A 27,078-nucleotide genomic window follows, 5' to 3' on the forward strand; every position below is an offset into this window, starting at 1 on the left:
GAATTCGTATTTACCAAAATATGGCGCTTCGTTTCCCGTTGAATGTCAACATTACCCCTGTAATGCATATAGACAAACTCTATAATGCAACACGGAACTAGATTTGTAGAATCAATCTGATCCGTTGATGCATACGATCTAACGCGTAATATTAAGAAGAGAAAAGGATCTTATAGATGAAAAGGAAAATAATGCTCCCCTATATATGGATGTATTCATTTCCTTTTCTCATATTTCCTCATTTTTCATTCTTGATCTCAACCGTTTAATTTCTACATCCTAAGGCCGAAAATATTGAACTTAAATATTACATTTTAATCCAATTTTAATCGTGGAGGGGCAGAATAGGGAAACAATATCTTGGTGGTTATGGAAATTTCCATGAAATCCTCCCTTGAAGATCTTCCATTTTTTGCATTTTTTTCACGCGTTCCAGACCCAATTTTTTCAGTCTTTCATCTTTGCAATTCTTATTTTAGTATTTGGGACGTTACAATATTTGTCTCTCGGCTGCTGGAGTTTCGGTTTTTCTATCTTGTCACGCCGACGTTGTTGCAATCTTTTTTTTGTCATTAATGGAAGAAGGTAATTCAATTGTTTTTTCTCCGTAGGCGTGTATTTGTTTATGTATCAGAGGTATCAATACCAATTCAGATCCGATTTGTTATCCCGATACTTATTGAGCACGTATTTCGTGTGTTGCGATATATTGAAATTTTTTTTTGGCCAGGTTTCAATTATTGTCCGTTAGGGTTCTTGTTATGGCCTGTGGTTGTCCAATTGTGGGGGATTGTTAATTTAGTATAGGGTGAGAGACAAAACCATGATGATGCACCGTTAGTATGTATCAGTCCTTATGGGTGTAGTTAACGGCGTGGCTAATGTAGTTCTGTAAAGTGATACTAACAATACACCAAATAGTAATGGATAATTTATTTTATAGACTATATAGTGCGTAATATATGAAATGCAATGTATAGGATAGAGTAAATAATGAGCGACCGCGATTATGAAACATTCCTTCAGGATTTAGTTCTCGGCCTGTCTAGGGCAGTAGTTTAAAACGATACATGTAATGCACAAAATGATGAAGTATAATGAATTTTTTTACTATATAATGCATAATACGTGAGCAGCAATGTATAAGGTATAAGTATTGGGTTGTAGTATTGATGTTTGGCACACGTTTGTTTTGACCCATAAGGGTTTAATAAGTCTAGGGGCTAGGGTATAGTACGTACACATTAATTACAACGTTTAAGAATAGCTTGTGTTTGTCCAGAGCCTTTGTCCTAGCGGCAAGGAGCTTAGACATTATTGCATGAGGTGCCGAGTTCGAGCCCTCTTGACATCAGTTGTAATTTCCTCCTATTTGTAGTATAGGAGTTTATTTGTAATTTTCTCCCTTATATAGGAGTTAATTTTAAAAAAAACTATAAGAATAGCTTGTGTTTGACCTATAAATAAATCACGTAAGTTTCCAATTTACATATTATACTATTTATAGTTGGTACAAATAATGCACCAACTGAATATGCGTAATGGATTAAATTGTCTGTATAATGCATAATATGTTATTTGCAATGTATACGTATACATAATATGCCTCGTTCCTCTAGGGCTTAAATATCGGTTAGTAGTTTTGGTTTTTGGCACACGTTTCTTGTTTTCCCTAAGGGTTTAATAAGCCTAGGGAGTAGGGTATAGTACGTACACATAAAAAACAACGTTCAAGAATAGCGTGCGTTTGACGTATACATAAATCACGTAATTGTCCAATTTAAATATTGTACCGATTAAATTTATGAAAATCGTGCATTAATTGTCAGCATACTACATTGCAAAGTTGTACTTTTATGGGGACCCCTTTTTTCCTATTCTGTATAGTGGTTGTTGTACCTGAATGTTCTCCCGAGCTGAAGCCTGTGATTGGTCAGAAATTCCAATCCTTGGAATTCGCCTTCACTTTTTACGAGGTATATGCCCGCGCAGTTGGCTTTGATACGCGCAAACAAGCGATGAGGAAGGTTGATAATGTCACGACCTGGTATCAAGTTATACGCAAGAGGGAAGGAAGGAAGAAGGGTGACGAAGATGACCAGTTGAATGCCCGGTCTGGTTTCATTATCAAGCGTAGGAAGTTATCTAAGCGGTGTGGTTGTACGGCTAGTATATTCTTCAGGTTTTTCTTGGAAGATTGTTTGTCAGGTTATATAATTCAGGAGTTCAACAAGATTCATAACCATCACATGGTTGAGACGGAACATCAGCAATTCATGTCAAGTAATCGCAAGTTGGATGATGTACATCATAAATTCATCATCGACTGTTCCAAGGCTAATATAGGACCCACGCTTACCTTTAAGGTATTGAAGGAAATTCTTGGCGGGTTTGACCTAGTTGGTTGCATTGTTGGGGATATCAGGAATGTCTCACGGGACATCAAAGCATATGCACAAGGATTTGACGTACAAATGGTGTTGGATGATATGGCTAAGAAGAAGGAGATGTCCGAGGCGTTCACCTATCACTACGAAGTTAACGAATCCGACCAGTTGGTTGGTCTGTTTTGGTGCGACGGTTTGATGAAGAGGAATTACCACATGTTTGGTGATATTGTGTCCTTCGACTCCACGTACAACACAAACAGGTTGAAACTAACTAATGTGTTTTTTACGTTACAGTGCATTTATCTCTTATGTACTTTGTGCATTATTACCATATGTCACTGCATTACGCAATACCCTACGTTGCATTATGATCTATTTACATTTCTGATGCCACGTTAATATGATGTATGCAGGTACTGTATGATCTTCACTCCTTTCACTAGAAAGGATAATCATGGTAGTCCTGTAACATTTGCTGCCGGGTTGGTGTGCAGCGAGAAAACAGGGGCATTTGCTTGGTTGTTCAGACATTTTGTAGATTGTATGTGTGTAGCACCCAGGATGATTTTGACCGATCAAGATTTGGGCATGAGATCAGCTATTGAAGAGGTCCTAGTCGGTACACGTCACCGTTGGTGTATGTGGCATATAATGCATAAGTTGGCTGTCAAGGTACCAAACAGATTGTTGCGGGACGATGATTTCAAAGAGGAAATCAACGCTTGTGTATGGTCGGAGCTTGTAGAGCCGGACGAATTCGAGGAGGAGTGGAATAGATTGGTTGAACATCATCAGCTAGAGGACATCGACTGGTTCAACACATTGTATGCGTATAGGAAATACTGGATACCGACGTACTTCAGGGATTTTCCTATGGGATCGATGATTAGGACTACATCCATATCTGAATCAGAGAACAGTTTCAACAAAAATTTTCTGAAGCCCCGAGCTAACATAGCTGAATTCTACTTGAATTTCAACCACGCCATAGAATTCCAGCGGAACAGTAGAACATCGTTGGACTACCACGATGCCACTGCCATACCCATACTAGCAACTACTCTGCCGTTCGAGAAACACGCTCTCACGTTTTATACCGACAGTATGTTCAAGAAAATACAAGAAGCAATTATGGAGGGTAATGACAGATGTCGTGTGTTGGGTTTTATGTCCGGAGAAACGGTTGACACATACCGGCTTGGGGATAGCAAGCGCAATGCATATGTTGTCCGTCATGACAAGACTGATGATACTTACTCGTGCGAATGCAAACTATTTGGTCGGCATGGTTATTTGTGCAGCCATATATTTTTCTTGTTTCGGAACAATGAGGTGAAAAAAATCCCGGATAAATACTGTGAAAGCCGATGGATGAAGACTCCCTTAGCCAAGGCTGTACATGGGGAGTTTTAGGATCCCCTACTTACCCATTCCTCCGTTGACGATAGGCAAACTGTGTCTAAGCAGGCGATTTCGATGTTTTATGGGTTTCTTAGACGGTTTGAGACCGACATCGATGTGCTACGTGCATTCGTAGGTGGCGTCGAAGAACTTGGCAACTCTCTTCAAACTGGTACTCCGTCAACCTCAGCCGCTGAGAAGAGGCTTATGGTTGAAGAGTTTTATGGAATGGTACGGCCTGAATCTGTTGAGGTTCATCCTCCGGATGTCGTGAAGACGAAGGGTCACGCAAGCAGCTCGGCGAGCCGTCTGATTTCAAAGAGAGAAAGGCTATAAAGGATGCGACCAGGCCTCTTAGACGGTGTAAGGCGTGCGATGAGTTGGGTCATCACGACTCCAGAAACTGTCCCGTCCTTAAAGAGATGAATATGGAGAAAGATGCGCGGAAGGGGAAAAATCCAGCTTGACTCAGGTTTTTTAAACAAAGCAACACTGTTCTTTTTTTGGTCATATATTTCTGGTTAGTCGAATGGTTGTAATAGAAATCCAAGGTTTACTAGCTTTTGTAGAACAATTTTTTTGGCTTATTATTAGATTTTATATCGGTCACTTACTCTATTAATAAGCATTTGTTTATCTCAATCTCACTTTCCCGAGAGCCCACTGATAAATAGATATGATCTATTGCAAATAATGCAATTATATGATGATATGATGCCAAAGCATTTTTAGTCATTTTCTGTATATGGCTTAATATACTTAGTGTTTAATATCTAAGTGCATTATATGGTGCAGAAATTGCATTATGTACAATGATTTACACATTATGCGGTTTACATTAAGCATTATGAAAGTTTACCGTAAACCTATATAGACAATTAACATAATGCATACTAATTTTTAATTTGATACGTGCTGACATTGGTTGCTATATTATTTAATATCCTAAACGCAAGTTAAAGACAGAAACTATAAAATTTAATCCATGTGACTTACCACAAAACCAACTCACCCAAATACACACACAAGTTTAATAATGCAAAATCTTTTACAAATAATGACAGTATATTCAGACATGATGCACAACATATTGAATCGTATTTTGTATATCGGTTAATATATTTCGTGTATAATATACAAATGCATTATTTGGTTTAGGCATTGCATTATGCACAAGGATTTGTACATTATGTGGTTTAAGTTAAGCATTATGAGAGTTAATCGTACACCTATATAGACAAATAACATAATACACACTGGATTGCAAATCAAGGTAAACCGCGTTTAAAATAATATGAATAAACATCATGCACATACTGTTCGGCTGAATGTTCGCAAGTTCAAATTCATAAAGACTATTCTAAAAAACATTGTTCAGTGTATTCAAGGTTGTAAAAAGATCTAAAGTGCAAAGTCACCCAAGCAATCAATACAGTCACTAGGCTGCCTCAACATATACTCGTAACCATCACTCACTACAATCCATAATTCTCGACCCACTGTTCGAAATTGATCTTGGCAGGTCTATCTCTCCAATACGTTGTTGCCTTAGATTGGTTTGCGGCACCTCGGGCGTTGTGCGTACAAGTAAGTAGCGTCCTTGCAAACTTGATTCTAAACATTTCTAAGCTTTTGGTTCCCTTTGCGGTCAGCCCGCAATCCCAATCTTTCTCTTTCTCTCCGAAGTATGTTTCCATGTAGCGCATGACGTACACACCATTATCCATTGTCACCCCGTTGTTCCGCCACGACATTGTCACTACATGTGTAGTGCAGCTTCGTATCAGATCAGCCATTCTAGAGTCTTTGCACTTATCCATTGCATCAGCCATGAACTTTCGCTAAAACAAATGACAAAAGTGTACCACATCAACATAATATGAATTTATGTAGTATGATCGAAAAAAATAGAGTAGTCTCATTACGTACCAGCATAGAGGGTGTGTTCCCATATTTGTCGTTGAACGATGCATGAGGTTCTGCCAGGGTGTGGTCTATAATGTTCATCTTGCCATCCGACACATCAAAACAGACCACGTATTGATGTCTCTCACCCCAAATTGGGAAGAAGAACTACACAATGAAGAGAACATTAAATGGTCTTGTATGTTGTCCTATACAATTGATTCTCAGACACATAAGTTTACAATCAGACTAACCATATCGTGCTTCTCCCATTTGATGTATCCTGCTCCAAGTGCTTCCTCGAAAAGGATGGTCCAAAAAGAAGCAAATCGCCTATCTTCATCCCAACCTTCAGGGCTGTCTATCAATGACTGTGCCTGCAATTTTGGTTGGTAATTCAGTTAGTTATGTTGAAGTTTAAGATCCATTTTGTAATTAGATAACACAAAAGAGTCACTCGTGCATGTCCTTGTGGAAAAAAATAGTCTGGAAGCTGTATCTGGTGCCTTCAGCTTCTCCAAGTTATTCAAGTAAGAGCACCATGTGTCTATAATGACCGGGCTGACAGCTTTGAACGGTGCCAATGAAAGGAACTCACTCTGCACCGTTCGTTTGTAGTTGCCCTCATACACAATTGCATCCGTGCATATCCATATCAAACGTAATGTAAACAATAGGCTACATAATGCACTATCAAATCCAAATAATGAAATTATGTATTCCCCAGTAGGTTTATTTTGGTTTAGATAGAATACCACTCCAAATGGGTAATATACTTCTAAAAATGTCTGATTACAGCTGTTTGATACAATGCTCAAACAAAATCGTCAACATATGTAACCGTGAATAATGTGCTTAGCAAACATGTAGTGTAATGTGTAGTGTAATGCATATAATGCCTGTAGCATCTACATAATGCACTATGTGAATTACATAATGCACTAACTAAGTAAAACAATGCACATATGTAATTTTCATAGGCTTTACAAACTAATACTTGCAATACACTACATGGTACATGATGCACAGTGTACAACAAATAATGCACAGAATACTCTACATATAATGAATGTTTACAGACATAATGCACGACCCAGACCTAATGATAAGCGTATGTAATATTGACTGATTTTCTAAAGCAACAAAGAGAATCACCCTATTCACAATCAAAAGCAAAACAAATAATACAGACCAGATAGATTCATGCGTCTCCGCTGTACTAAGGACCCAGAAATATAGTTCCTTGTCGTTCCCGTTGGCCTTGGCTGTCAGCCTTACAGCCCGCTCATTGAAAGGAGACCGCATAGCCGGACTAGCTTTCTTTACACGTGCCGTTTCAACGTTTGCAGCCTCCAGCAAAGATAAAATATTCATAGCATAAATAAGCAAAATCCTTACCCAAAGTGGTATCTATTAATTTCATACCGATCGCATAGCCTCCTTAGGCTTGTTCACCTTCTCCTTTCCTTTTCCAGGAACAGCCGCAGTTTTCGATGGCAAGTCCTCACCAATACCACCCGTCACAGCCTCAACAATCACTATCACCTTCTCCTTGGACAGGGGAGGTTTCTGTGAACACGATCATAATATACAATTTATTATAATACATAAACTACAACAATTAGTTAATATGTCCAAACAAATAATCCAGTAGTCATTAAAAAGTTGCTTAAAACACTACAAATAATGCAAATGTCATCATAAATAATGTTGTATACCTTCACAGTAATGCATAAGATACACCAAACAATGCACACATACGAAATCTCTAAAACTATAGTTAGTTCAACAATCCATCATACATGTAATGCATGCATAACGAATACATAATATAAATAATGCACATACAAAACCAAATAATGCACATCTTTAATCTGTCTAATGTTTACGGATTATAACACAAATCACCCTAAGTATTGCATTATTTAATATATATATCGACATTTTAAATATATCTAATATGCAAAAGTCAAACAAAATAATTTATATAGTTACTATTGACTACATTGCATATACACGCATATCTGATCCATTACAACTGAATATGCGAACTATAGTTTAGTACCAACCTTTGACATGGCAGACTGTTTCCCCTGTCCACGCTTAACAGCCATTTCCGTTGTGAGGAGTGCTCTGCTCTCTGCCTTTCCCTATGTTTTCAAGTAAGTCAGAAATGTGACTTTACAAGTGGACATAAACATGTTATAATGCACTTGATTTAAAATTAATCCAAACCTTGACTCCCCCATCTGAACCTGGCATATCTTTGTTTACCTTAACACTCTTTGCTTTTGTTCTTGTCACCACCTCTTTACCACCTTCTTTAACTCCTCTAGCTTCCTGAACCGACGCACCAACTGAACATGAAACCTGCATAATAAAATCATGAATTTAAGCAAAGCCAAATAGTAAAAAATTGTGCCTGTAATAGTGGTAAGTCTTGTTACTGATACCGTAGCCTTGCCACGTAAGTCAACAGCCACCACCACGCCTGATGCTGGATCCAAAGTATGCACTTCAGATGGGACATCACGTCCGGCAACATCGGCGACTCGATCAGGCTTTGCCGAGCCTGCATGATGCTCTTCTACTTCGGGCTGATCCACAACCGGCGCAAAATCTACTCTGGCATCAGTGTGGAGAGGTTCAACACCTCCGCCGCTCAGGCCTGCCTCTTGGGAAGAATGTGTGGCGAAGGGGTCAGGGCAATCAAAACCGTCTAACACAAATGATGGCCTTGTGAATCCAGTTGTGATAGTCTTTTTCTTGTCATGAGCTGCCATCATCTTTTCCATTTCATCTATCCATTCCTGACTATACTCCTCTTCATCAAGCCTAGCCTGGGTCAGTCTTGTTGTGATCTCGTCATCCCCTACAAGCTCCTGTTCTGTAATTCCCAAAAGTTTTCGTCCAATTTGGCTCCCCACACGGAAGCAGTCGTCGTCCAGTAGCTCCATAGGTATGCTTTTGAAATCATCAACCCACATTGAGACTGCATGGCCCAACAAAGAGCTAGAAGCAATGAATTTGTCTCGTAGCCTCTTCGCTCTGTGCATGCTTGTAGTGGAGGCCTCTCCTCCTGCCACTCTTGTTCGCCTTTTAATCTCCTCCTCGGCCAACCATCTCTCTTTGTCTATTCTCGACTCTAAGCGCCCAGTCCCGAATTGGTTCCGTTCCACATCCTCGCGTTGTTTAAGGGTCTCCAAGTTCCAACCCTTCATCGTCGGCCATGCGCGGATGACCCGCCTCCGGATATGTACAACGCGGTCGACGTAGGCGCACTGTTATTATCAAACAAACAAGGTTAGGGGTCAATAATGCAAATTAAAGTGTTCATAATGTAGCATGTGAATATTTATAATGTAGAAGATTAAATATTGAAACATTGAAAGTGAAAGCAATTAGTGGCAGTATTAGGATAATATTTTGGATGAAATAACCCAGTGAAGATATTGATTATGTATTGGAGTTTCATATTCACATACCACCAAGAAATGTATTGGTCCATTGAACAAAACACTTTGTCCATTTGCGTAGCTTGGATAAGTTGCCTCTAGGACGGAAAGTACATACCCACACCAATTCAAATTTTTAATCTCTTCGACATCCTCGATGAAGTGTAGAATTTTGGGCTTGCAATGCCCATCACTAGGAGTCTCTATTAAAGCATTCTCCAGGAGGAACATGAAGAGTTTCTTGAACTCTTCACCCCCTCAGTCTCAGCCATCATTAGCTCCGAGATGTCCTACGGGGTCATCTTAAACCGACCCTTTTGACACCTTTCTACTACCAAGTCGTTGTAAGCAAAGTTTGTCTGTTTGTCGACCGGTCTTGATATGGGTCTGGGCCCCATTGGAAATCCCAAAGTCAAGTGGACGTCCTCCTCGTCCAAAGTCAGTGCTTCGCCACCAGAAAGCTGTATTTGGCAGCGGGCGAGGTTAAGGGCGTTCAACACCCAAAAAGCAAGAAAGCTAGGGATTTCTTTTATGTCAAAAGAGAGTACTGCACCAAAACCAATTTCTATAACCGCCCTTTTCTGTCTTGGATTTATCTGCTTCAAGCAGTTCAGAAATTCCGACAGTGTTCATCTACAATAAAGACGATCAGTCTTTCGTCCCTTAATCTGTTTCTGTTCAACATCACCTGCGGACGTACTAGGGACACCCTCTGCCAACCTATCCCTCAACTTCTTAGCCAACGCAACCGGAATAACATCATCTACTGCGTTGTCGATTTCTGATCTTAGTCGCTTCTCTGAAATTGAAAAAAAAATAATCTATCATAACATTTTCAATAAAGTAGACTACATTATGTTTAAAGATGTTTACATATTAATGTTTACATATTAATGCAAACAAAGTCATCTATCATATCATATAAATTAATGCATAACACAGCCTCATAATGCATTAAATATTACTGATAATGCATTGTTTCAACATGAAAATGCACATTTGTTACACATATAATGTATTAAACTATATACATAATACCACTCATATAATGCAGACATTACTACAAAAAAAACTATTACAGTTTCACAATGCATTGCCCGCACAACATAATAAAAAAACCTCATCCTGACTGACCATATATTACACATCCAATACCCTATCTAATGCATATTTTAGCAAACATAATGCATAAATTATGTTCCATAATGCATAGCCTTTACTAAAATATTCACATATGACCTGATAATGCATTGTCTCAAAATGAAAATGTACATGTGTTACACACAAAATGTATTAAACTATATGAATAATTACACGCATATAATGCAGACAGTACTACAAAAAAATGCACAATTACAGTTCCACAATGCATTGCCCACACAACATAATACAAAAAAACTCATCCTGCCTGAGCATATATTACAACACTCCAAATACCCTGTGTAATGCAAAATTTGGTAAATATTATGCATAAATTATGTTCCATAATGCATAGTCTATATAAATTATGTTCCATAATGAAGGCGTACATGTGTTACACACAAAATGTATTAGACTGTATAAATAATACCGCGCCTATAATGCAGACACTACTAAAAAAAATGCACGATTACAGTTACACAATGCATTGAATAAATATGCACTTATGAACTCTTTCGTGTGTTTAGTCACCACACCACACAACATGGATAATGCGGATTCAACAGAGTTACTAACACCCTATCACACAATCGACAAATAGGATATTGAATTGCATAAGGTCCGATGAAAATTTTACCTGCAGCCTCTGATGCTTGAGAGAGCGGTCGACCTCTCTTAGGCATTTTGGATCTGGCAGAACCAAAAAAACATAAGATACAAGAATTCATGTCTATTTAACCGAACCCAATGTATACACGATAAATTCAGATAAAACCATAAACAAACAACAAGTTATTCCTGAAATTTCTGAGCCTAAGCATATTCAAAGTTTCAATTTTAACAATTCGCGTCTACAAAATCGCGAAAAAAAGTGCCGAAATCCCTTTTCAAACATTCCTAGTCGAAAGGAGTTGGTTTTTTAGAGCAGATGTTAGCGCCGGTTGCTAGTTGTCGCTGAAATTTTGGTGGACTGCTGCTAATTCTTCAAACACGGCGAAGGGGAGTGAGATCTAGGGTTTTCGGTAGTGGAGAGGGTGGAGGGAGTGGTTTCGGTTTTGTAATAATGAATGAGGAAAGAAGAAGAGACGGATTGTTTCAAATCCCGTGGAATTCGCATTTACCAAAATATGGCGGTTCGTTTCCCGTTGAATGTCTACATTACCCCTGTAATGCATATAGACAAACTCTATAATGCAACACGGAACTAGATTTGTAGAATCAATCTGATCCGTTGATGCATAAGATCTAACGCGTAAATTAAGAAGAGAAAATGATCTTATAGATGAAAAGGAGAATAATGCTCCCCTATATATATATATATATATATATATATATATATATATATATATATATATATGTATATATGGGAGTGTTATATTGCTAACTTAATACTTAATTGTTAACTACGACTAAATAATAGCCATTAGATATTCAAATTAAGGGCCTAGATCATTAACCCCGGAATATCAATACGATCAACAAAAAACGTCAATAAGGGTATTAAGGTCAATTGAATGCTTAGAGTGATGTGTTCCACGGTTATAGTGATGTTTCTGTGATCCTTGCTTTTAGTGATCTATTTTTTTCATATCAGTGAAGCAAAAACATGCTAAGAGTGATGTGTTTCACGGTTGTAGTGATGTTTCTGTGATCCTTGTTTATAGTGATCTAATTTGTTCACATCAGTGAAGTAAAAATATGCTTAGAGTGATGTATTCCACGGTTATAGTGAAGTTTCTGTGATCTTTACTTATAGTGATATATTTTGTTCACATCAGTGAAGTAAAAACATGCTTAGAGTGATGTGTTCCACGGTTATAGTGAAGTTTCTATGATCCTTGCTTTAGTGATCTATTTTTTTCATATCAGTGAACTAAAAACATGTTAGAGTGATGTATTCTGTGGTTATAGTGAAGTTTCTGTGATCCTGGCTTATTGTGATATATTTTTTTCATATCAGTGAAGTAAAAACATGCTTAGAGTGATGTATTCCATGGTTAGAGTGATGTGACTGTGATCCTTGCTTATAGTGATCTATTTTTTTTCATATCAGTGAAGTAAAAACATGCTTAGAGTGATGTATTTCGTGATTATAGTGAAGTTTCTGTGATCCTTGCTTATAGTGATCTATTGTTTTTATCACAGTGAAGTAAACATATGCTTATAGTAATGTGTTCCATGGTTAGAGTGTGTACGATAGATAATACAATAAAAATATAGGCACTTCATGGTTCCCCATTAGTTAATACAATTCAAATTTGAGTTTTCATACTTCAATTTTATTAGATTTACATCCGTCAGTGCAAAAAAATCCAATAGAATAATATTACAGGATGCAATTCAAAAACTCCCACATCCTGAATGTTGGAAAGTTTCCATCGTCATCTGATGCAAATTTTCAACAGCCTAAAATTGGGCAGATGAAACTGACCCTCACGAACATTCAGTAAAACCTTCAAAAGCGAGCAGATACATATCAGATTATGCTCTTAAATACATATGAGCAAATCATAAAAAGAATAGAGAAGAAGGGACCTATAACGATCCTGAATTTTAAGACGCGATTACTCAGTCACTTTATCTTCTTCGAGGAACAAGTGAATTATGCCAATTAGGTATGTTGAATCGAATGCGACGACGAAATGAGCAACCAGATGGAGGCGACGACGGAATGAGCAACCGATGGAAGCGACGACGTAGTGAATCAAATGAACTTTAGGCACAGTGAAGAAGGCGATGATGACGGTAGTGAATCACTATTTATGAGTGAGAATTGGTGGAGAATTCGAGCAGAAGAGGAGAACTGGTAGAGAATCGATGAAGAATTCGAGCGGAAGAGGAGAATCGGTGGAGAATCGATGGAGAATTTGAGTAGAAGAGATGGCGGGCTGAAGAAAAATCTATCAATATATAAAGTGACCGTTTCTGAGAATTTTTTTTAAATGCCAGTTTTGCCCTTTTTGGCGGGAAACTGTGCATTACCACTGCTGTTTTTGTGTGTTTTTGCACCATTTTGTGTTAATATTCTATATCATGTTTTTTTGCACCATTTTCGGCCATTCTGGAAAAATGTGTAAAGGCAGCAAGCCTATATCAGTTTGATTAAAAGTAAAGCTTATATCAGTTTGTATGTACCGAGAATTGTGTGGGGGTAGGATGCAGCCTATGTGTTTTATACTTGCATAGGCTTATGTAAAAGAAATACTATTATATTACATAATATATGTATACTGTATATTCTATTCTTCCAGAATATCTTTCCATCTCTTCCCAATGCAATTAATCCCTGAACATATATTAATATCATGTTAGTACTCATACTCAAAACCTATAATGTATACATACAATTTTAGAACATGACAAAAAGAGAAAGAGAGAGAAAGAGAATAAAATCAAAATTTTAGAACATAAAAAATAAGAAAGAAAGGTGTTAGAGTGGGACAGTATAAATTTATAAATCTGTTCTAAACGAACAGATACAATACCAAATGAAAAACCTATCAAATAGTATATATATTTTAAAAACAAAGCATTGAATTCGTTTGTGTAAAGAAAATTGGAGGCATAATACATCCTATTAAATAAATAGATAATAGGATTTGCAAAGAGTAGCAATTGTAGTCATTAAATATGTATTCTATTACAAAATATATATTTTACATATTTCCAAAGCTGTCATTGGTACATTTGTGTATTTTTAATGCAATCTGTCTCTGATAATAAATGCAACATATATTAGTAATCAATGTAATTCGTTTTTGTAAATAAAATAGGAAAAATGTAGAAATCCCAATAAAGTCAATAATATTAACTACAAAGCATTAAGTAATTAGTATATGCAAAGTAATAATGTCACTGTAATGATTAGTATATGAAATTTATTTCGAACTATTGTTTTATTTGTGGCAGTTTAAAAAAATGTAACCTCTTAATCTTTTCTAAGTCTTAATGTTATTTTTCGAAGGTATTTTTCTTCGCAATCAAATCTAAGACTACTAATTCTAAATTAACTCTGATTCACTAATAGTATTGAAGACCTAATCTCCTTTATGCTCAGGAATGGCATGGAATTAGTAACTTGAAACTGATTCAATCTGAATGACAGATTATTAAATGTAATCTAAGTTGTATTGTGCTAATTGCAAAGAAGATGTAGTATTATGTGGTTAATATTTAAAGTATATGTAGTTAAAAGTATATAATTCTGACTAGGGATAGTAATTAATTTGGACCCATTAGAGTGAGATGCAAGACATATAACTGAGTCATTTTGTTCTCATATTTAAAAAGAAAAGAATTTCATACCTATTCTGTTTTATGTTGACGAAGTAGAATAGGTTTGAACCCCTCATGTCTGACATGTCATGTCATGTGTGCTTTGGAAACCTAAATTACTTTTTTTAAGGAGCATGCTGACCATTTTTACCCTATAAATACCCTTTCCTACACTTCTATCACTCACCAACTCCTCACAACTGAAAGACTCAACCGAATCAACAACACAAGCTTAGATAAGTTTCTTTTCAAATTCTATCTGCATTCCTCTTTATTGAATCTTCTTTATAGTATATTTCTTCCTGTTTCTGAAATGCCCTATATGTACTGAAGTTAGTTTATGATATTTAGCTCCGGTAAATACTTAGTTACATGATGATGCAGTTATCTAACTTGAAATTGTCAGTATTTCCATGTTTATGTGGTCTTATTTCTCAATGTTATTAAAATTAACATAATTAGCATAGTAAAAACTCATTTTATAATGAATGTAGTTTTCTAACCTTGAATCTGCCATCGCCTCCATGTTTATATCATCTTTTTTCGTCATGCCTCCGTTGTTTGATATTTTTGTAGATCATTCCCTGCAATCAATATGTGATACGGAGTATTATTTTCTCTGTTTCGATGTTCACTATGTTTCAAACCATTTTAAATTAGTAGTTAGCTCCTGTTAATAGTCATTTTTCCTTATTTTATAGTTTCTATGCATTCTTGGATCTTTTCCTGCCACTTCGATTTGCAATCTATGAACATCATCACCTGCAAAAAAATGTTTAAATTATTTTCTTTTATTTAGAAATATAATTATATGTAAATTTGTTGCATACTAATAGGAAGAAATGACTGAAGTTGAAATCATTCCAATTGAATATTAGCTCTAAATTGATGAGATTAGTTTGTTATTTTGTCCATCTTTATGTGATCTTTATTAACATTAGAATCTGCTTCTGTTTCTACCATATTTGTTTATTCCCAGTATTGCATTTAGTTTATGAAGATTAGGCATTACCTCATTAATATTTAAATATAATCTGCTTTCCATAGCTGGCATCGATACTTTTTTTATCAATCCCTGCACAAAAGAATGAAGTTATGTCATTATTTGTTGATTCTCAAATAGTAATTCCTCTGAATACTAATGCATTCAGATTTGAGCTTCATTTTTTGTTCTTCTCATTCTCCAGCATGGTATGTTTACCATTTTTTATGTGATGTTTAACAATATTTGTATCTACTTTTATTTCTACCATATTTGTTTCTTCTTAATAGTCTATTCAGTTTAACTAAATTAGGCATTACCTCATGAATATTTATGCATCAATACCTTATTTTTCAATCAGTCTCTGCACAAAAGATATGAAATTATGTCAGTAATTCATGCATCGAAAATTGCACAGGTGCAAACATATTTATATTAAAATTGCCTAGGGGTTCTACCTTTAAATAGATAATTAGAAATTAGATATATTTACAATTTTAGCCTCAAACAGAATTGGCTCACAAAAAAGCTGATCAACATCGACTCAAGTGCAAAGATTGTGTAGAGGCTCATTTTCAGAGAGGCTTGAAACATTTTTGAAAATTGTTATTAATCCGCAGAGATGAGTTTTGAATTATTAATAAATATGAAGCTGGCTTACCGAATACACTTCAGGTTATCAGAATTATAAATAGGACAGAACCATCAAGTCTTTCTCCACAATATTTCCAATTAGAATAACAAAATTTTCCTGTTACAACAAAAGCCCGAAGAGAGTTAGAGGCACAACATGTCAAAGTAAATGTGACATTGTGATTGCAATTCAAGTAGAGTGAGAGTCATCAGATGCAATTGTTTTTCATACAAAAATTGGTATGCAAGACCATCAACAAACTCTAATTGATCTACTATCTCGGTTAAGGTAAAGTTTTATTAATACTATCAGTTTACACTGTTGTATGAATGAATGCAGCTCTATAAACATAGTCGTTAAAGTGATTTGCATAGAACAATGGAAGACACAGGCAAAGAATAGTTCTCAATCAGAGTGACGAAAATTCCATCATCAACAATAAATATAGTCACTAAGCAGAGAGATATCACCACATTTGTTCCTTCCACAACTCAGCTTGAAAGATAAACGAGGGTTTGTTCCATGAATAATATACAGCTCATAATCAGGAAAGGGCTCATGCTACAACATAACATGATTCAAGTCACACGTTGACAATCATGAAGAGCTCCACAGTTAATCTGTAAATGATATTTTCATTATTTTAGAAGCTCTGCAGCTGAGAAAATGAAAGCTTATCGATTTTTTTAGATCCAGCCCTGCTAACATTTTTTCAATGAAATTGGTTCATATCTAAACGTGTAATGAAAATTTAAAACTTATATGACAAAAACAATTTGTGAAGTACCTTTTTTGGTGAGGGAGAGATGATCGGTTGCCGATCTGGTAGTGGTTTGAAGAAATCGCTTCGGCGTCCTCTGTTTCTCTTTTTTCGATGGTGGAGGCAGAAGGTAGAGGGAAATAGGGTTTTGTCACTGAGGCGGCGAATAGGATTTAGACCGCCGTCGGCGACTGGCCAAATGGTTGAAGCGTCTCCGATTTGTTGTTCAGTCGAGTCGTTGCCGGCGTTCTCTTCCTCTTTCTCCGTTTTCGTCGGTCGAGGCGTGGAGAAGATAGAGGGAATTAGGGTTTTTCACCGAGGCGGCGATTAGTGTTGTTACTGTCGTTGGAAACTAGCCTCAAGGTGGAGGAGTCGCCGATTTGTTGTTCCTGGACCCGGTGCACCGTCCACCGCCTTTCTTTCTCCATTTTTGCAGGTGGAACCGTGGAGAAGTTAGAGAGAAATTAGGGTTTCCAATCTAGGATGCGCATGAAATGTGACAAAAACACTATTTATATTTTCTGAGCAATAAGTTAATAATTCCTAATGTCTTTAATTATGCTGATTAATTTTAGTTAGTGTAATGTTAAGTTTTAGCAAGTTATTGAAAAAATCGTTTGGGCTTTTATAAATATATTGAGATGAGATATTCGGCCGCTATAATTTTATCAGTTAATCAAATTGGGCAATCTAGAGTAAGAATATTTTGGGCTTCTATAATTTTATCAGTTAATCTAATTGGGCAATCTAGAGTAAGAATATTTTGGGCTTCTCAATTTAGTTTGGAGTATTTGAATTGGCTGTTTCTAATACCTATACCGATAAAGAAAATAGGCCAGATGTTAATTTTTTTGTGGCCCATTATTATGATAAATTTGTATGAATTATATTAAATTTAATAAGAGTAATTGTTTTAAATATATTTCCTCTTTTATATAATAGTTTTGTAAATGTTAATTTCTCTCTAAATTTTTTAAATTTGTAAAGAATTTTTTATTTGAAATTTAATTATATTTAATTTACATTGATTCGACTAATAACAATTTTTCTTTTTGTAGTTGATGTTGGTGGATTCGTTGATAGATCCATTATTTTAAGTGATAGGTTATTAATCAACATGGTTCGGTAACGTGAGTTAGATTAGTTTGAATTCATCAAATTTGAATCTGGGTGGAGGTATTTTTTTGCACTTTGTTGTATATATGGTTAATATTATTTATGCATTAAATTATTTTAGTTTGTATATATGGATTATGTAATGGCACAAGATTGCTAATTACACGATTAGGTGATTATGTTTTGTTGGTTGGCCATAATGTTGGGCATAAAGTTTTGATCCCTCGAATGTCTTTAATTCCTTCTGATCCAAGTTTGCCATTCAAATTTCAACGACTACAATTTCCTTTGGTTGTGTCGTATGCAATGATAATTAACAAAAGTCAAGGTCAATCTTTGGCTCATGTTGGGTTATCTATCATCTATCAATATATAAAGTGACAGTTTTTTAGAATGCCACCTGGCACATTTTTAGCGGGAAAATGTGGTTTCATTGATTTTCTTTTTAAATAATTTTTGTAGGCTTTAATTTTTAGAAGCATATTTTAAAAAATTTCGGGCCAGTTGTTGCGCATGTTAAACTGCAGTGTGATGACTATCTTTCTTGGTTGTTCCAATGTCCATGTTGCAGGCCTATTTAAACAAAATGATTAGCTTTTACATTGGAAATATAAAATCCAAATCTATTACTACAAATCTTGATTATCTTTATTAGATTTTCAATCAGTCGGTTCTCCTCTTGTGCGTCTCTTTACTACAAACCTGCAATTTAAAATAATTTAGAAGCCATAACTAAAAGTATAATCTTCATTTTTACATTGGCAAATAAAAATTTAACACAAATCTAATTCCTACTATCCCTTCAACCATATTTGTCATCAAAATAAGTATTCCAACCCCGCATAATTGTAGAGTATAAACTTAATATGTTTCATAATTGACAGAATAATAACATATATTCCTATATTACTTGGGCATGATTATAAAACTAATCGAATTCTGTCAATTTATGAAAATCAAGATTAGTAACACTATTTTGAACCAGCAATCATATCTGCATTTTTCTTTTCTGAAATCATAACTTAAAACGAAAACAAATTATATATACACTTTTACTATCTTTCTATTTCATAAAAGAAGTTATTGACAAAGTATGATATTGTATGGATGCAATTTTTAAAATTTTTGGAGGGGTGCTATTCTTAAATTTTTTTTGCAGCAATTATTAAGTCTTATGAAGCATATTATATTTGAAACAAATTTAAAGCCCTATGCGTTTTGTGAATGAAGTTTTAATAGTATACCTTTTTATCTTCTTTTGTCCTACTTCTTCCTGAACCAGTCTAGGCTATTAGGGACTACCACAATTCCACAAAGAAGGCAACTGCTACTATCTTTTTAGGTTATGCTAGCCCTATTTATAAAATGCATTGTTTTTGTAATTGACACGTGGCGGCTACTCCTTAATTCTATTGTTTGGTGAAACTTTTTGTTTGTTTGTTTATTTGATGTATTACTTTAAGTCTATATTATTTGTTTTGAAAGTTAAAGTATTTGATTTCAAGGCCTTATTTACTCTGTTTATTGAGATGTATATTAAGATTTACTTAACCTAATATATTGATCATTTATACTTTACTTATCGTAATACTATGTTTGCAGGTGGGTATAATAAATTCTATTTATTAAATGCAATGGGTTTCCAATTGACAGGCTACACTAAACTCTATTTATTCTAAGATTTACTAAACCTAATTATATAATACTACATAATAATATTTTACTAACCATAATAATATTTTTCAGGGATGATAATTTATATCTGATACTTTTAATTGTGTTATTTGGAAGGTCCTTTCTATGATTATGTTTTTAACTTTTTATGGGAAACATGCATACTTTTGGATTACACAACAGGCCCACCTTTTATAATGTAAGCCCACATTTTTTTCTCTATAAAACCTACTATTCTTCCAAAATTACTATCAAGTGAAACAAGCAACTGAAATATTAGGTAGTTACCTCCACATTCTTTCTTCCCAGATTTGTTCTCTTTTAATCTGCTTTGAATAGATCTTCTGCATTCCATATTTTTAGTTGCTTCCTTTCAAATCTGCAATATTCAAGCAGTAGCATTGTAGCATATTTATTTATTACATTGCCAACATTCATATGAACTCAATCGTGCAACATTCTTATGTGCTAGAATATTTAAATAAGCTAATTAAAGTGTCTACTAATTTTTGTGTTGGGGCAAAAAAGATGATAATTTTTTTTGTGCTAATTTGTTTGGTGGCTTTTTAGGTTTTAATTTTGTACTAATATTCTTTAAATTATTAATGTAAATTTTTGTATTATTATTATTTTTAAGTTTTTAGTAAATTATTTTTATTTCTTTTAATTTGAAAAGTAATAATAATTTAATTATATATTATTGATTAATTTTCTACTAATTATGATTTATATTTTGTAGCTAATGTGGGTGGATCATTTCAAAGTCCTATAGTTATAAGTAATGTTGTTTTTTATGAACGTACTATATCTATTGTCAATGAGAGCATTTTAGAATCATCGATTTTGAATGAAGATTGATGTATTTTCGTATTACTGCTTGGTTTGATTATTAGATTGTAGTTTTCTACACTCAATAATTGATAGTTGAAATTATTGTAACTTTTATAAACGATTGGTAATATTTCACCAAAATTTTTTTGTTGTGTATTTGAATCATAAATATAAATCTTAAGCTTTATTAAACCAAATAGAATTTAATCCAAATCATATAGTCTGAGTTTAAAGATCTTTTGGCTCCACATTGTATAAACTATATTCAGTAAAATATTTCTTACCTTTTCAGATTATTTGTGTTGTTTATGCTTGTGCATGCACTAGAAACAAGATTTGTTCCATCGTTCCAAAGTTGCTTTGATTCTGGTTCAGTCCTTCTTAGTTCCTGTAGTGTACTTGAAACGTATATACTTCATATGTCCACGAAAAATAGTCTAATTTTGCTATTTTGGGATGTCCACATAAAATAGTCTCATTTCGTAAAATGGAAAGTTTCTCTCACATACTTTTTCACTTTTTCTCCCCTCTTCATACTTTACCTACTTATTCTCCCCATCTCTCTTACCTTATCAATTTCTCATTAGAACTTGTGTCGTCCACAAAGCTAATATTACTATTTTATGTGGACAAAGGGAGTATTAAATTTTTTTAATTTCTATGTATAGTATTCTTTGAAATAGCAGTTTATGATTATATGTACATTGAGCACATGTAAAACAGTCATAAGTATTGAGGGATGCAAATTATTAATACATTTTTATGTTAGTTTACAACTTCAGTCTTTAGTTCTAGACATCATGTAAACCTTTTTTATAATGTTTTTTATTAGACATTTATTCTTTTTCAGCAAGTATAATTATACAATTTTTATCATCTAATTCTTTTTTGTTCATTTATCTTAGAGTTCTCTGAAAGTTTTATGGCCCGTGCATAGCACGGGTGGTAAAACTAGTTATATAAATGAGAGAGATTCTGGAGAATTTGAGTAGAAGAGATGGCGGGCTGAAGAAAAATTATATAAATGAGAGAGATTCATGTTTTACCCAGCTTTGTTTGTTAAATGAGTATTTTACCCCTGCCTACTTATATTATGAAGTAATTTTCTGGATAAATTTGAAATCCTAAGCTGATTTTTCAACCCTTGATTTCTTAATCTTGTGGTTGAAATTTATTCTCTAATCATATACTTAAGGATATATACAAATTTATTATACAGATTTTAACTAATTTATTAACTAGAATTGTAACCTACGAATTTCACATTGCCACTAAAATTGATTTACATAATGATTGATTACTAATAAAAATAAAACATGAAACTAACTAATGTGTGTCACTAAACAATAATTTGAGATTTATTATCCGATCAGATTACAACGACCCAAAGTCAGCTTGAAGTCGTTATTTCCTGACATTAAACCACGAACCCTATTTAAACTCAAGATCAATCAGATAATTTCACTTAATTAATTCTCACGCTAACTACCAATGTTCATCGTTCTTCTTCAAATCCGCTCTCAGATTATCTAACGAACTTCATCATATTGCAGCTATGATAGCGAAACCTAGCTAGACTTTGATTTTTTGTCGTTAAATTTTTCAATTGGTTGTTTACTCAATTCATAATTTTCAAGTCTTTAATGTTGTCGATCATCAGTCATTCATAAACTTGTTGACGTGTACCCAAAAAATCAAACTTCTTTTTATTTCATGAATATACAGACTACGATAAATTGATTGTTGAAATAGGAGTAATGCATTTTATAGAGCTGATAGTAAGTATTACTACCAAAATTTCTATCCAAATCTCCTTGAATTTCTGTTACGCACAATCATAACTGTTCGATCTTTTTTTTTTCTGGATTTCTTAAACTATAATTTTGTTTGATATCTTTAGTTCACGATTTGATTTTATCTCCTTTCTCTTGGCCAACTTTATGTTTTGGACGTATTCAATTTATATGAGAGAATGTATGATTTATGATGATTTCTGTATTTTTGTTGTGTTTCCAGCGTTATTGAAGCAATACAATTGCAATGGCTGAAAACAAAACTCAAACAAGGTCGTGCTATTTGATGCAACTCCCTCACAAGGTTGGTACGAACAAGACAGGTCGTTGTAGTAACTCCCAAAAGTGTATGGCCTAAAGTAGAAGATAAGTTACTCGAAGGAACTGATGGGACTCGCATACCTTCTACTGTGAAGCCAAGTATCAACTCGGGAAAATGGATGCCAGAAATGTCTTTTGATGGTCAAAGGCGCAAAAAACAAAAGATATCACGTGAAGACCAAAGGCAACGAAGCAGAGTTTCTGTTGGTGGAACTAAGCCTCTTGAGGCTAATGTGAAAGAATTGATGGATCGTAGATGGCACGGGCGTTCACTAAGCCGGTAGATCTAGTGAATACTCTTGATTACTTCAAGAAGATTAAGAGGAACAATAAAACATAATCTGGAGAGGAATATGTACTCTGCTGGAAAGGAAATTGCTGATGACATGCTGCTGACTTTTGGGAATGCAATGTTGTATCACCCTCGCAACGCAAGGCAAGGCTATTGAATTGCAATTTCAAGAGGAGGTGGGAAACAATGGCTACAAAATGAAGCTAGTTGTAGATAACAGTCACCAAGTTATGAAGCCAACAGCTGGAGCCGGCTTGATGAAAGCTCCCAAAGCTGAAAAACGTGGCTACTCAAGGCGCGTATCCCTGGAGAAAAAGCTGAAGCTCAGACCAGGGATTAAGAATGTAAGTATGGTTGTTCTACACCTTGTGCTTTCCACTTTCATCAATGTGACACTAATATTGTGTGTTTCTTTACTGGTCTAGTATGATAAAACGAGGATTGTAGAACTACTCAAAGCTGCTCTCGTGAGATAGAAAGAAATGCTGCAAGGATGGCACTAGAGAAGGTACATACTTCTTTGACTGATAAGAATTGGCCAAACAAATTGAATCTTTTTTTTAATGTTAGTTTTGAGTTCACGCTAACCAAAGTGTAAAACTATTATTCGTATTGCAGATCAAAAAGACTGCTGAGATTGATACGCCTCCTAACCTGCTAAGGCCATCAGCAGTGGGGCGCCCTAAGGCGCGCCCTATGGCCCGCCACGTCAGCATTTTTATCCTCCTCCTTCTCCACCTGCAGTGGGCGTCCTAAGGCGCGCCCTATGACGCGCCACATCATCAATTTTGTAATATTTACAAAATACATACGAATTAAAAAAAAAACTAAAATACGTTTAAAATACGAATTTTAAAAATTTCATTCATTTAATAAAAATTAATACATTACAATGCGAAATAATAAAAAACGCAAACTCAGCGACGGCGGTTACGAGCCCACACTTCTTCAATCATGTCGCTCATGAGCTGCGCATGCTCCTGTTGGTTGCGCATTGAGGCCTGCCTAGATAAAACATCATCGAAACCTAACGGTAACCCTCTATTGGGTGTCTCGGTCGATGTGCCGGCAGAGCTAGATGCACGGTCGTAGTCATTCCAATTGGTGATGCTTCCGCCTTCACTCTCGACTATCATATTGTGCATGATTATGCACGCATATATGACATCGGCGATGACTTCCTTGTACCAGAAACGAGCCGGCCCTTTCACAATTGCCCACCGTGATTGGAGCACCCCAAATGCCCGCTCTACATCCTTCCGCGCCGCCTCTTGCTTTTGCGCAAATAAAACCCTCTTCTCACCAATCGGGCAGCTGACTGTCTTTAGGAAAACTGGCCACCGTTGGTAGATGCCGTCGGCCAAGTAGTACCCCATATGGTATTGGCGTCTATTGGCAGTAAACTCTATGGCCGGGCCGTTGCCGTTACATTGGTCGGTGAAGAGAGTGGACGAGTTGAGGACGTTAATGTCGTTGTTCGACCCGGCTACGCCGAAGTAAGCATGCCAGATCCAAAGCCGATAGTCAGCGACGACTTCGAGTATCATCGTCGGGTGGCTGCCCTTGTATCCACTTGTGAATTGGCCTCTCCACGCCCTCGGACAGTTCTTCCACTGCCAGTGCATACAGTCGATGCTCCCGAGCATCCCAGGAAACCCGTGCACCGTCTCGTGCATCTGCATCAAACCCTGGAAATCAGTGGCAGTCGGCTTGCGCAAATATGTGTCGCCATAGGCCTCTACTATCCCCCGACAAAAGTACTTCAGACACTCGCGGCCTGTAGTCTCCCCACAGTGGAAGTACTCGTCAAAAAGGTCTGTAGTGGTGCCGTATGCCAATTGACGAATAGCAGTCGTGCACTTTTGCAATGGTGTAAGGCCGGGTTTCCCGATGGCGTCCTCCTGAAACGTGAAGTATTCTTCACGTGAAGACAATGTACGAACAATGCTGAGAAAAAGGTACCTCGACATTCGAAACCGGCGGCGGAAAACAGTCGGGCCCCAACGTGGTTGATCGGCAAAATAATCTTCAACCAGACGCCTGTGAGCTTCCTCGTGGTTGCGTCGGACATACGTTCTAGGTCGAATAGGACGATGGACTTGCTCAGCCGCCGCTGCAGCCGCCGCCTTCTCGCGTTGCATTTGCGAATAGCATGCCGCCATGGCCTCTTCAACGGCTGCATCTAATGCTTCGTCAATCGAACGACCGGAATCAGACGAACTAGAACTATTGGTGTCTTCGCCGGATTCATTTTCGTTGGATGTTGAGAGAGAATATGTTGAGAGATAGTCGATATGTTCGTATGCACAACTGAATGAGAAACGAGATTTATATAAAAAAACGAAACTGCTTGCCATCGTCCGCGTGCCATCGTCCGCGGCCTTCACAATGGGGCGGAAGATGTCGCGGACGATGGCCATCGTCCGCGACCATCGTCCGCTGCGTCCGCAATGAGGCGGACGATGGCGCGGATGATGGCCATCGTCCGCGGTTTAAGTCGCCATCGTCCGCGGTTTAAGTCGCGCCCGAAGCATAGGCCGCGACTATCGTCCGCGGCCTATGCCACACACCCACAGTGGGGGCGGACGATGAATGGCGTGGACGATGCGCGCCATCGGGCGTGCCATCGTCCGCCCATTGCAGATGTTCTAAGAGAGATAGATGGGTATACTATTTGGTTGCTATTCAAATCCCAAGGCTTTGGAGAAAATTGGCTTTTACATGTGGGTGGAAGAATATGAAGAATGAGAAATAAGATGATCCAGAAGTGGGAGAAATTTTCCAGTAGAAATATAATCGTATTTATTTCAAAGAATGAAGGAATCATTGATTCAAATTCTTGGTGCATACTGTTGGAAAAAGAAATCATAAATTAGCCGCCCATCATTCATTAGCCGCCCATCATTCATTACAGTGGAGTTCCTAGAATATATTTATGTGTGTAGAGTTCCTAGTTGTGGTAGAGTTCCAATATCCATTTATTGATGTACTCCAAGGGACTCAAATCTCCCTATAAATACTAGGGAGATGAGCATTTCAAATATACAAGAAAAACATACAATAAACTTATCTTTCTACCTCCTACTACTAAAATGCTTTACCAATCTTTCAATATTTCTCTCGATTACCATCTTTAAGATGGTATCAGAGCGGGATATATCAGTTTGGGACTCAGAACAATGTCATCATAGTCCCGATCATACCCTTCTCGGCCCTTTCTAAAAACCTGCAAAACCAACACAAATTCAAAATGTCAGATTCTGACACAGAAACCTCAAAACCAATCCCAACAGAAACCATGGCAGATTTTGCAGCACAATTTGCTGAATTCATGAAATTCATGAATAAATCTGGAAACAAGTCCGAAAACTCCACAAAACAGCCACAACTGCAGCTGGAGTCCTTAGGAGAGATCAACCTGAAGACCAAACTTAATGGGGATAATTATCCCCTTTGGGCCAATCTGATGGAGAGAGCAATAGGGGGGAAGGGACTGACATCTCACATCTCTGGAGGTTCAGATCCTCCCCCACCCGACGACCCCGGCTACTCAAAATGGCAGCAACGGGATCACTGCTGTTTCAATTGGATTATCAGCAATCTGGAAACCAGCCTTGTAAATGAAGTATCCCAATACAAGACAGCCAAAGACCTGTGGGAAGGTCTGGCTGTCACATATGGGAGTGGAGCAGATCCATTCCAAGTCCATGACCTACACAGACAAGCCATGTCAATGAAGCAAGGAGATATGACCCTGGAAGCCCTTTGGAATAAATTTCAAGATTTATGGATTTCAATTGATGCAAGAGATCCCAACCCCATGGACAGCCCTAAAAGCATCGACAAATACAACAAGCACATTCAAAGGCACAGACTCTATCAATTCGTTTGGGCACTGGATGAAAGGTATGACAAAATCAGACGAGAAATTCTAAATCAAGAACCCTTACCCACAGTCCGAAAAGCTTACGGAATGGTGAGAAGAGAAGCGGTCAATGACAAAGTTCTCAAACGAGAAGCTGACCAATCCGGAATCGCCACTGGACTTGGCGCCTTCGACCGAAGCCGAACACACCAGCCAACAACCAAATTTAGTGCAAATCGGAAAT

The 27,078-nt window shown here is 36.5% G+C and overlaps 1 protein-coding gene and 1 long non-coding RNA gene across 2 annotated transcripts; one reads left to right on the plus strand and one right to left on the minus strand.

The window, feature by feature from the left end:
- The first annotated feature begins 1,856 nt into the window (after window positions 1-1,856).
- Window positions 1,857-3,803, plus strand: LOC121760480 (protein FAR1-RELATED SEQUENCE 5-like). Its single transcript, XM_042156139.1, has 2 exons — window positions 1,857-2,650; window positions 2,804-3,803. Exons 1-2 carry the CDS (start codon window positions 1,857-1,859, stop codon window positions 3,801-3,803), a joined length of 1,794 nt encoding a protein of 597 aa, XP_042012073.1.
- An 11,684-nt stretch (window positions 3,804-15,487) lies between these two features.
- LOC121761940 lies at window positions 15,488-16,251 on the minus strand. Its single transcript, XR_006042133.1, has 3 exons — window positions 16,210-16,251; window positions 15,869-15,912; window positions 15,488-15,641 (listed from the first exon to the last, which is right to left on the minus strand). It is a non-coding gene; the product is annotated as an uncharacterized LOC121761940 (long non-coding RNA).
- Between the last annotated feature and the right edge of the window lie 10,827 nt (window positions 16,252-27,078).

This window comes from Salvia splendens, chromosome 13, assembly GCF_004379255.2.
Source record: "Salvia splendens isolate huo1 chromosome 13, SspV2, whole genome shotgun sequence".
Lineage (NCBI taxonomy): Eukaryota > Viridiplantae > Streptophyta > Magnoliopsida > Lamiales > Lamiaceae > Salvia > Salvia splendens.

Excerpts from the sequence above, each read along its gene's own strand:
- LOC121760480 (XM_042156139.1), top strand. The coding sequence starts at position 1,857 with ATGGGGACCCCTTTTTTCCTATTCTGTATAGTGGTTGTTGTACCTGAA. Across the intron at positions 2,651-2,803 it reads TCCACGTACAACACAAACAG|GTACTGTATGATCTTCACTC; the intron begins GTTGAAACTAAC and ends TGATGTATGCAG.